The 12271-nt window shown below is 37.7% G+C and overlaps 1 protein-coding gene across 2 annotated transcripts in view; it reads left to right on the top strand.

Annotated features, from left to right (window-relative positions):
* Ptp10D (Protein tyrosine phosphatase 10D) overlaps window positions 1-12271 on the top strand; it is a 253950-nt gene that overhangs the window by 174429 nt on the left and 67250 nt on the right. For both annotated transcript variants that reach the window (XM_090395504.1, XM_090395503.1), the window contains exons 13-15: window positions 53-331; window positions 474-755; window positions 5897-6024. In XM_090395504.1, coding sequence (XP_090251630.1) covers window positions 53-331; window positions 474-755; window positions 5897-6024 — 689 coding nt within the window. The remainder of the gene's footprint in view (window positions 1-52; window positions 332-473; window positions 756-5896; window positions 6025-12271) is intronic.

Genomic DNA, 12271 nt, shown 5'->3' with positions numbered 1-12271 from the left:
TCGGGTGTTTATTTTAAAAAAATAATGTTAACTCTTCTGTTTTCTTTTTCAGTACCTGTAATAGATTCTGTGATCAATGTTGTAATAAACAAAAATGATACAAGAACACTTGGAATCAAATATACTCCAACACCTAAAAGAAATGTTGAATTTGATCGATATCGCTTCCAACTCAGTGATCCGTTGGTTTTGGCCCAAGAAAAGTTACAAAATGATACAAACAGATTAGTGATATTTGACAACTTGATACCAGGAAGACTGTATAATATCAGCATTTGGACTGTGAGTGGAGGAGTTAGCAGTGCACCAATCTATAGATTTGCAAGATTATGTAAGTATCAAATTTTTCTTGAATCCTGGAGTTCAAATATCATTGACTGTTTGAATACGTTTTTGAAATAGAAAAGCATTTCTCTTTGACAATTTTTTACATTGGTTTTCTTTCTCATTTAAAAAAAAAATATATATTACAGATCCAGATCCTATCAGCAAAATAACAGCCCTTACAGTAACAGATGTTGAAATAACACTAAGCTGGGAACCTCCTCAAGGTGATAAAGACTATTATGAAGTCCAGTATCAAAGTCATGAAGGAAGGCTAGTACAAAATATCACTGCTAGTGAACATATTGCTTATAGTGGCCTTAGACCCCATCACAATTACACCTTTCTTGTTACAGTACTCAGTGGTTATGGCACAGATACTTTACTTCGCAGTAGACCTCTTTCTCAAACTTTCCGAACTCTGGAATCAGGTGAGATATTGATCTTTCTTTACTTATTTAAACTATTTGTTATTATTAATAATATTATTATTATAATTATTATTATGCCCTCCATGGAGTCGGCAGACTCCTCATAAGAGGTTCATTCAACTGACAACATATTTATCATACCGAATCTTGAAATCCTTAACACTCCTTGCATTAACGACATATTCTGGTATTACTAGGAATATATATATATATATATATATATATATATATATATATATATATTCCTAGTAATATATTACTAGGAATCATTTATTTAATTAATAATTGTAATTTTTTTCATTATGTTGTTTATTTAAAATAACTTTTTGCACTCTGGGTGAAACTTTCAGGTTTCATGAGACATTATTATTATTATTATTAAACAAGACCTCATGGAGTCAAAGACTCATCTAGGAGGTCCTTTTATCTCACACACATCTCATCATACCGGGTCTTAAACACATTCCAACTCCTTGCAGACACCACACTCTCAGGCAAGGCATTCCAATCATTCACAACTCTGCACAAAAAAAAACCTGCCTCTCACTCCCCTACTCACACCCTCTTTATACAGTTTCCAGGGATGACCTCTGGTTCTCCCCTGATCTCCCACTATTCTCTGTAGAACTTCTCCACCATTGATCCTATAACAACCCCTTACCAACTTGTAGGTCTCTATCATATCTCCCCTCTTCCTTCTCTCCACTAGACTCTGCAAATTACATCTTTTCAATCTTTCCTCATACTCGACATTCCAGAGGTCAGAAATTACCTTAGTCAGTTGCCTTTGGACCCTTTCCAACATCTCTTCATCCTTCTGAAAACCAGGTGACCAAATCTGGGCACAATAGTCCATGTGTGGCCTAATCGAAGCCTTATACAAACGAACAAGAATCTCCCTACTTCTACACGTCAGTGTCCTCCTCATCATTCCCAGAAGTCTTTGTGTTGTCTTCACAATTTTGGCGATATGTCCCCTAAATTTTAGATCCTTATCCACTATCACTCCCAGATCTCTTATTTCCTCTACTTCCAACAATATATTCTCACCAAGCATAAATTCTGCATCCCATCTTTGTTTTCCATATTTTAAAACCTTACATTTTGCAACATTGAACTCAATCCCCATTTGCTTGCCCAATCACTCAATTTATTCAAGTCTTCTTGCCAGGCCACAACATTTTCACTACTCTTTATGGTTCGTCCCAACTTTGCATCATCTGCAAACAACTGAATATCTCCATCCAAATCTTCGCCAATATCATTAATATTCAAGTTAAATAGTAATGGCCCTAAAACAGATCCCTGAGGCACTCCACTAGTGACTTTCCTTTTCCTGGATATTGCACCCCCATACACAACTTGTTGATACCTATCAGATAGCCAGTCTCCAATCCAATGCACTAATCTAATATCCAACCCCATCTGCTCTAGTTTGACTGTCAACTTATCATGAGGTACTCTATCAAAAGCTTTTGCGAAATCCAAGTATATTACTGTGTATCCTTCTCCTCTGTCCAAGGAAGCAGTCACTTTATTGTAATAAGTAAGTAGATTACTAAAACATGACCTCCCTTTAGCAAATTCATGCTGTCCATCAAAGATAATACCATTGTTGTCAACCCAACTCTGGATCCTAGCTCTCACAAGCCTCTCCAACAACTTAACCACAACACCTGACACACAGATAGGCCTATAGTTTGATGCTTGAGTTCGATCACCTGCTTTATGAAGTGGCACAATCTTGCCCTCCTTCCACTCTTTAGGAACTTCACCAAGTGCAAGACTCGTATTAAAAAAATATGTCAAGGCAGCTCTCAACTCTCTGGCACACTCCTTCAGAATATGCGGTGATATATTATCAAGTCCCACAGCCTTATTTACATCTATTTTACTCAACTCCCCAAACACCTCTTGCTCACTTACAGTCAGTCTCTCCTCCCCATCATCAATTGCTCTTAATCTCTCCATGAAGTCACATTCACAAGATTGAAAGATCTTTATGAACTGCTCATTAAGTATCTCCACCACACATTCTGCAACAGCTGTCTTTATACCATTTCCTCCAATCAATGTCATCCTTCCATAATCATTCTTTCTTTTGCTGGCTACATATCGAAAGTACTCCCTAGGATTCTTTTTAGCTTCATTAGCTAACTGCTGTTCATACCTCTCTTTAGCTACTCTCACCAACCAAGTCACCCTCCTTGCCTGGTCTTTGTAGACCTCATGAAATTGGTTACTTCCACTTCTCTTATGCTGCCTCCACAATGCCCTTTTTCTCTGTATTGCATGCTTAATCTCTTTATTCATCCATCTCACACCTACCTTATTTAACCTTCTTACCCGTGGTATACATTTAGACATTGCATCCACTAAATATTTTTTGAAAATCCCCCAAGCTGCATTGATCTCTTTTCCAGCTAACTCCTCATTCCATGCTACACCTGCAAGCTGTCTCCTGAGCTCTTCATAATCACCCCCCCTTGTAGTTCCACATATACCCTTTTTTCACAGGGGTCCTTGCACTGCTGGCAACCACCCAAGTAATCACCTCATGGTCACTTTCACCAATTGGTGGATGATTTGATACCTCATTGATAATTACATCCTCCGATGAGATGACCAAATCCAAGACCCTTAATCCTCTTGTGCCCTCTGTTACATACTGTCTGAGGTAGTTATCCCTCAAAAACTCAAGAAACTCATTTTCTTTACTTCCAGTTGCTATCTCTTCATTCCAGTCTATATTGCCATAATTAAAATCACCCATAATGATCACCCTTTTCTTATTTGCTTGGCTTATTTGACTATACATTTCACTATCACCACCATCCACATTACCAGGTCTATAACAACATCCCACCAAGTATTTGATTCTCTTCACCTCTATCTCACACCATACTGCCTCAAAGCCACTGGCTCTGTTTCCCTCTTGCATCTCTACCTTGTATGGACATAACTCTTTCTCTATCATCAACAGCAATCCCCCCTCCCTTTTTACCCCTTCTATCCTCACGAAACACATCATACCTTTCCATCTCTATTCCTGTCAGGATGTCATCCTCATCTAACCATGTCTCACTTATTCTGACAATCTCTGGGTGCACAGACGCAATTAGTGCAACCATTTCATCCGCCTTGTTTCTTATACTTCTAGCATTGGTATACAAACACAACAACTCATTTCTGGATCTACAGCTAGTTCCACTGATACCACTCACTCGATGTGATCTCTCCATGCTGGACTGGGGCCATTTCCCTTTCTGCTTCTTCATTTTAGAACCCTTTGCAATTCCATCTATTTCCTTTTGATCCCTGATCATCCCATTGCATGCAGTATAAAATTCTAGAAAAATTTATATCATTCACATTGCAACCATCTAGTAAGGAATTTTTTTTTAAAAGTTGTAATTAGGTTACTTTTTCAATTTAAATTCTTAGTATAGTTTATTATAGTTAAAACTAAAATAATAATGATCATTGTGGGCACTATGAATATACATTCCAGACAGTTTAGGTTCTGAGATTGTCACCAGAAAGATGATGAAATGACCAAATGTAATATCTCCTCCAAATTGTGTTATGTATATCCAGATATCAGTTCTTAGCTGAATTTCCATCTTTAGGATAGGTTCAAGGACTGTTTAGTAGCCTAGACTATCCTGTGTATCTTAACGAAACAGTTATTATTTGTATTAGCAGTGAATATTAAATTGATAGAAACCTGAAATTCAAGGGACATATTGCAAAGTAGTGAGGGAAAGGCATATACTGCCATTTTCTTGGATTTAGCAAAGGCATTTGACAGGCTGCCACATGATAAGCTGATATTTAAGTTGCAGCACATGGGTTTGGATGTCAGGTTGGTCAATTTGATTCAGGATTGGCTGTCCGATAGGTATCAGAGAGTTGTGTATGGTGGGGAAGTTTCAAGGAGGCAGAGGGTTACAAGTTGGGTCCCACAGGGTCCACAGTACTGGGACCTATATTGTTTAACCTTTATATCAATGACATTGTCAGTGGATTACAGGGGGAGGTTCAGTTGTTTGCAGATGATGTGAAGCTGGGAAAGGTTATTAGCAATAGTACAGATATGGTAGTCATGCAAGAGGATTTGAATAAGCTAGACAGATGGGCAAATGAATAGGGATGTCGGTTTAATACAGCAAAATGTAAGGTCTTGAGGTTAAGACACATTGATGGGATGCTGCATACCCTATTGGAGGAGATATACTGGAGGAATATTGGAGGAAGTAAGGGAGACAAGAGATCTGGGATGGATGATTGATAGAAACCTGAAATTCAAGGGACATATTGCAAAGGTGGTGAAGGTAACACAAAGGATTGCTGCAATAATGAGAAGGACGTGATCTGCAGAGATAAAAGAGTTATCATTCCATTGTATAAGACCCTGATCAGCCCACACTTAGACTATTGTTCTCAGATTTCGTCCCCAGGATTTGAAGGGGATAAATTAACTATGGAAAGGGTACAGAGGTGGATAACAAAGACAGTTTCAGGACTGTGCAATGTTAGTTATGAAGATTGGCTGAGGGAATGTGGACTGCAGAATTTGGTGGATAGAAGAAGGAGAGGTGATATGATTGAGACTTTTAAACTGTTGAGAAGTGGTTACAGGGTTGACACTGGGGGTTCTTATGCTTGGTTGAACAGCAGGAAGGAGTGATGACAAGGAGCCATCCCTGGAAGTTACGAAAGGAAACTGTGAGCAAGAGGGTGGGAAGTGGTTTCTTTGCATGGAGGGTGGTTGAACCATGGAATGCATTGCCTGATAGAGTGGTGAGAGCAAGAAACGGTCAGTGAGTTTAAGGAGTCATATGATAGACTTTGTGTTTCCTGGGAGGGACCTCCCACGTTGAGTCTTGATAGATTTCTGTTTCCTAGGAAGGACCTCTTGCGATGAGTCTTTTGACTCCTTGGAGGCCTAAATAATAATAATATCACCTTTTGAATAGTTTTCTAAATATGTGGACCAGCTGAATAATATATAGGATACATTTTAGGATGCTATTATTTATTAAATATTTTAAAATAATTCTTAAATACCATAGAATTCATTATTTCAAAGTATAGCTGTTTGTTAGCAGTATATGTTGAATTTTTAATTTTGTTTCCAGTACCAGGAAGAGTTAGTTTCTTCAGAACAGTAGATGTGAAACCAAGTCAGGTTACACTTAGATGGTCTTTACCTGCCAGTGAACAAAATGGAGTCCTTACAGGATTTAAAATTACTTATTATGTGAAGGTAACCATTTGGCTATGCTTTATGTAATATTTTATCAGTTTTCTTATTTTAATATTTTTTAAAATTTTATCTATTAAATTTTTTGATATAAGTTTTGCTCCTGTTTTATTCTCTTAATCTCTTTCTTTTATTATCCACTAATCCATTAATTAAGATAAAGTGAACGTGCTACATTATTCTTGCGATTTGTGTTTATAACCAGTTGACATTTGAAATTACACCACAATTTATACCTATAATGATATCTAATACATATTTTGCATCCTGAATAAGTTGTGTGTCCTAAAGGTTACACAGAATAGATATTTAACAGTTTAAATTCAGCAGTTTCACAATGCTTATCTCCTATTGATGGCTTTGCATCTGCAATACAATACTGATTTAACTAATTTATCTAAATATGTTAGCTTATTTTACCCTGATGATGGAGACCTGTGTTCTTTACGTTATCTTATCACTTCTATGGCAATTTGGTAATAACCTGGCCCCTTCTTCCACCAATAACTGGTTTTAATGGCTTTCAGCGTGAATGTTGTTTTGATTTTTATTATCTTATTATTATTATTATTATTATTATTACAGGCTACTCCAGGGAGTCCTTAGACTCATCGAGGGAGACCTTAAACAGCATGTCCACACAACTATATGACATTCTCACAGTATCTATCATAATTGCCTTGAACTCACTCACCATCATAGCACCCACAACAGACTCTGGCAGCTTATTCCACTCATTTACCACTCTAAAAGTAAAGAATCCAGCTCTAACGCCCTTGCTAACCACACTCTTGCCCAGCTTCCATAAGTGTACCCTAGTTCTCCCACGACCAGTCCTGATCTCAAAAATATCTCTGAATTAATCTTATAGAAACCCTTTAGCAATTTGAATGTCTCAATCATATCTCCCCTTTTCCGCCTATCAACTAATTTCTGCAACCCACAAATCTTCAACCTGTTCTCATAAGGTTCATTCCATAGACCTGCTATCATCTTGGTCACTTGCCTCTGGATTCTCTCCACCTCCTCCCCATCAAGAAGAAACCTAGGTGACCAAATCTGGGCACAGTAATCGAGATGAGGTCTTATCAAGGCTCGGTACAGAGGTACAATAACTTGCTTGTCTCTGCTCGTCAAAGTATTTTTCAACAACCAAGTGAGTTGATGAGCTGATTTAGCCACTTTTGCAATGTGCCCCCTAAACTTCATCCCCCTATCCACCAACACTCCCAAGTCCCTGGCTTCATCAATCTCCTGGAGTACAGTTCCACCAACGTGGTATACTGCTGCTAATCTTTTCACCCCAAAATGCATAACCTTACATTTTGTCACATTAAATTGACATCCATTCTCCTTAGCCCAGAACTCCAATCTATCGAAGTCGTCCTGCAAGATTTTGACATCTTCTACATTCAGTATTGCCCTACCAACTTTGCATCATCAGCGAACAAATGAACTGTTCCTCGTAGATCCTTCCCTATATCGTTAATGAACAAATTAACAGCAGTGGTCCAAGAACAGAACCCTGCGGCACACCACTAGTCACAGGCAGTCTTTTGGACTCTACTCCTGAATAAACTACTCTTTGATATCTCTCCATCAACCACCCACCTATCCATCTCACCAACTCTATATCCATTCCCATATGTTGTAGTGTATGGATTAGAATTCCATGTGGTATCCTGTCAAATGCCTTAGACAGGCCCAGCAGTATCACTGTAAACCCATTATGCTTATCCAGTTCAGCCATCACTGTGTTATAAAACTTGAGCAAGTTACTGAGGCATGATCTACCCTTCACAAAGCCATGCTGTCCCCTGTATAGTATCTCATTTTTCATCAATCCATTCCTGTATTTTTCCCTTGACTACTTTCTCCAAGACCTTGATGACGCCTCCTGATATGCTGATCAGTCGGTAATTTGCAACAGTAGTTTTGGATCCTCCTTTATGCAGTGGAACTATTTTCCCCTCTTTCCACACCTTCGGGACTAAACCAGACCCGAGACTCAGATTAAACAACATGGTCAAGGGCACTGATAATTCTTTAGACGCTTCACATAAAACCTGTGCCGGTATACCATCCAATCCCACAGATGTATTCACATGAAGGTTCTGTAATGGACTATTCACCTCTACTTCATTCATCACAATTCCCGTATAAACTAATGGTTCCTTCATTTTTTCAATATCGCCACCTGAATGATATACTCTTGCAAAGTGCTCGCTCAGTAATTCCACTGTATCGACTGATTCAGTGACCTCCTTACCATCGTCATTCCTTAAAATCATTCTGCCATGTACAAATTTTTTTTTTTTTTTGGCTTGTAGCATATTGAAAGAATTGTTTGGGATTTTCTTTAGCTTGCATAGCTAGTTTCCTTTCATAATCCACTTTTGCTTTTTTTACCACACTCGTTACCCTTCTGGCCTGCGCTTTATACCATTCATGTGCCTGCAGGTCACCTTTCTCTTTAAATTCCCTCCACAGTTGTTTCTTCTTTTTTTTTTTTGCAGCTCAAGCTTAATGGTGTTATTCATCCATTTAACCCCTACTTGTTTGGTTATTCGGCCATAACCTCCTGTAAATGCCCCTTGACAACTTCCCATGCTCTATTGACATCCAACCCTTGCAGTTTTACATGCCATGGCACTGAACCAAGCAATCTCCTTAGCTTGTCATACTTGCCAGTGTGGTAATTCCACATATACCCTGTCTTAATCGAAAATTCCACACCTTTAGCCACCTCCCAGGTCAAGACCTTATGATCACTCTCACCAGTAGGTGGCAACATGGTCATATTCATTACAATGAAATTCTCAGATGCTATTACCAGGTCAAGCACATTCTCAAACCCATAGTATTTTCAATTACATGCTGTCTCAGATAGTTATCCCTTAATAATTGAATAAAATCCAGTTCCTTCTTCACATGTGTTCTCTCCTCCTTCCAATCAATGTTACCATAGTTGAAATCCCACATAATAATTACCCTCCTTCCACTCATTGCTTCTGTTTGCTTATGCATACTATCTCCACCATCTATTCCATCACCTGGTCTATAGCAGCACCCAACTATATATTTTGTTGTGCAGTCTCAATCTCACACCAAATAGCCTCAAATGAGGCTATTTGGTGTGAGATTGAGACTGGCACCCCTCTTTTCACTATCCTGCAATACAACTTCAATTCTCCTTGGCTGCAATTCATCATCTGTCATCAATAACACTCCTCCCCACCCCCATTTTATTCTCTCTGTCCCTCCTAAACACGCTATAATCTACACATTCTATCCCACTAACTATATCATCTTCCGTCAGCCATGTTTCATTAATGCCAATAACCTATGGTCAGGAAGAGCCAATCAAGGCCAAAAATTCTTCCCTCTTGTTCTTAATACTCCTGGCATTAGTATACATGAAATGCAGAGGTCCCTTTGTCCCACCCCTATCATGATGTGTTATTCTAACTGTCCCATTCCAATTTCTTGTCCTTAGTACTGGCTCGGGTACATTATATACATTCTTACACTCAACTGTCTCACTGATGTCTGCATATCCGCTACCCCCCCCCTCCTTGGTAGTTCTAGTTTCCCTGGTTCTGCACATCCATTTTCACTTCATTCAGCAACTTTTTCCAGTCTCTGCACACCAAATCCATTGCACCCCAAATATGTATTCTTGAGGGAGATAAAGAAAGATACAGTGAAATGCATTTAGGTTTAATTTCTCCAATAAATTATAATTAATTCTATATATCAATTTCTTGAGTAAATTTCCTTCTTCCTAATAAATCTTAAAAAAAAAAAAAAACAAGGGGCAAATTGTTCTCAAAAGAAGTAATGCTTAGAACAAAAGAGGATGCCAAGTATTTTAGATACTACAGAAACCATAGAAGTGATGTTTTCTGCCAGAAAAGATTATTAGTAAATGTTAGTCTGAGAAGGGATATCTGTTTGTGCTTGGGGATCTGGGTGTCTTTTTCCCTCATCAAAGAATGGTACTGAGATATACACCACACATAGAATGTCTTAGTTATGACTATTTGAGCACTGCAAGATTTGAGTACTGCAAGATTTGCCAGAAAAAAAAAAAACGTAGAGTATTCATCATTGAAATTTTAAATTGTGAGAGAGGGAACACATTTTAGCTACTTTGAAACTTTAGTGACGAGGACAAATTTAATATGGAAATAGATAATCATATAAGAAAGTCTGGTGTGATGAGAGCTGTTTTTATAAAATTATATGTAACATTGTTGAAATCAGCAAACACCATAACTAATGATATGCAACAGTCTTCAAGCAAATTTAACATATGGATCCGAGAATATCATCACCATCATCAAATTCCTGCCATGTGTCCTCAAGGGGTATGATAGTACAGGATATGATAGTACTACATGAAAAATGTACACCATTACTAACTTCCTATCTACAATTTTCCTCCAAATCAGTCTGTTACTTGTCAAGACTCCAACATTATCAGATCTTATATTTCTATCATCTAAAGCACTTTGTACAGTATCAATCCACCTATATCTTGGTCTGCCTCTGGGTCATTTTCCTGCCAACCTGGCAGATAACACTTGTTTTGCCAATCTTTCCTCGCACATTCTATTTAAGTGACCATACAACCTGAGATTAGCTCTGCTAATGCATTCCTGGATGCTGACAATGTCAAGTTCTTTCCTAATATCCTCATTTTTAATATATTGCCATTGATGCCATCTGTTCATGCCCTTAATCTTTCTCTGGACTCTCATATCTGCAGTCTCTAGTCCTTGGTCAAGTGTTTTACTTCTGACCCAGCTCTCAGATCCATAAGTTAAAACTGGTTTGAACACTGCCTTTTATACAGCTAATTTAGTATTCCAACTAATTTCTCTCTTATTCCATAGGAAGTCAAGTGAATAAATTCATACCAGCTTTGTTGATTCTGTTGTCTATTTCCATATTTAATTTACCATCTTCACTAAAAATTGTGCCTAAGTAGCTGAAATGTTTTACTTGTTCCACAGGTTCTCCGTTCACAACGCAGTTGACATTATCAACGATTCTGCCTATTTTCATTGTCTTTGTCTTTTTATTGCCGACCTTCATACCATATAAATTACAACAGTTATTCAATTTAGTCAGGGAATCTTGCAGACTTGTAGCAGATTTATTTAGAAGTATAACATCGTCCGCATAAAGCATAGAGCTGACATTAACATCTCCAATTCTGATATCATATTTAATACCACTTTCCTTCATAATGTGATCCATATAAATAATGAATAACAGAGGGGATAATGTACATCCTTGTCTCACACTAGATTTAACATTAAACCATCTTCCTGTACTTCCTTCAATTCTAACTGCTGACTTACAACTCAAATAAACACTAAGTATTGCTTGATATAATGCTCCATTGATACCATATAACTGTAGCGTATTGAATAACTTTTCCCTGGCACCTTGTCATATGCCTTTTCCAGATCGACAAAACTTAAATATAGATCTTTGTTATATTCCCATACTTTCTCAACTATTTTTTATAAAGTGAAGATCTGATCCTGACAGCCTCTATTTGGCCTGAATCCAGCTTGTTCTTCACCAAGCTTTTCTTCCACAATTCTTCTCAACCGTTTCTCAAGTATCTCATAAATCTTGTCATAAATCATTTCTCATAAATCTTGCCAGAAACACTCAATAGAGAAATACCTCTGTAATTCTCACATTTAGTTTTATTTCCCTTTTTATATATGGGTACTATTAGAGCTCTAATCCAATCATAGGGAATTCATCCCTCTTTCCAGGCTTTCTGAACTATGCAGTGCAGCCACTGTAAGACTTTTATACCACCATACTTCAGCATTTCTGGTCAAATATCATCTACTCCTGCTGCCTTTCCACATTTCAAGCCTTTGTTGGCTTTTTCTACTTCAAGTATGGATATGTATTCCTGATCATATGCCTGTTGAGTTACCACTGTGCTATCACTGCTTATTTCATTTAGCAATTACTCCATACTTCAAGGATATCTTTTTCTCCCATTTTCATATCACCTTTATCATCTTTTAGAGCATTCTTTCTTCTCTAAGCTTCTTCAACAACCTCTAGAATATCTTACCACCTTCTTGATATTTATTTTCTTTGTTCTTGCCAAAGTCCTTCCATGACTTTTGTTTAGCTAGTTTTACACAGTGTTTAGCTTTCTTACATTTGTCTCTGTATTCTCTAAGAGCACACGCTGACTTTTTTTCCAGGA

Source organism: Typopeltis vanoorti, chromosome 7 (genome assembly GCF_054136105.1).
Source record: "Typopeltis vanoorti isolate ZY-2024b chromosome 7, IOZ_Tvanoo_1.0, whole genome shotgun sequence".
NCBI lineage: Eukaryota > Metazoa > Arthropoda > Arachnida > Uropygi > Thelyphonidae > Typopeltis > Typopeltis vanoorti.
This window is presented reverse-complemented; position numbering and strand designations above follow the sequence as displayed.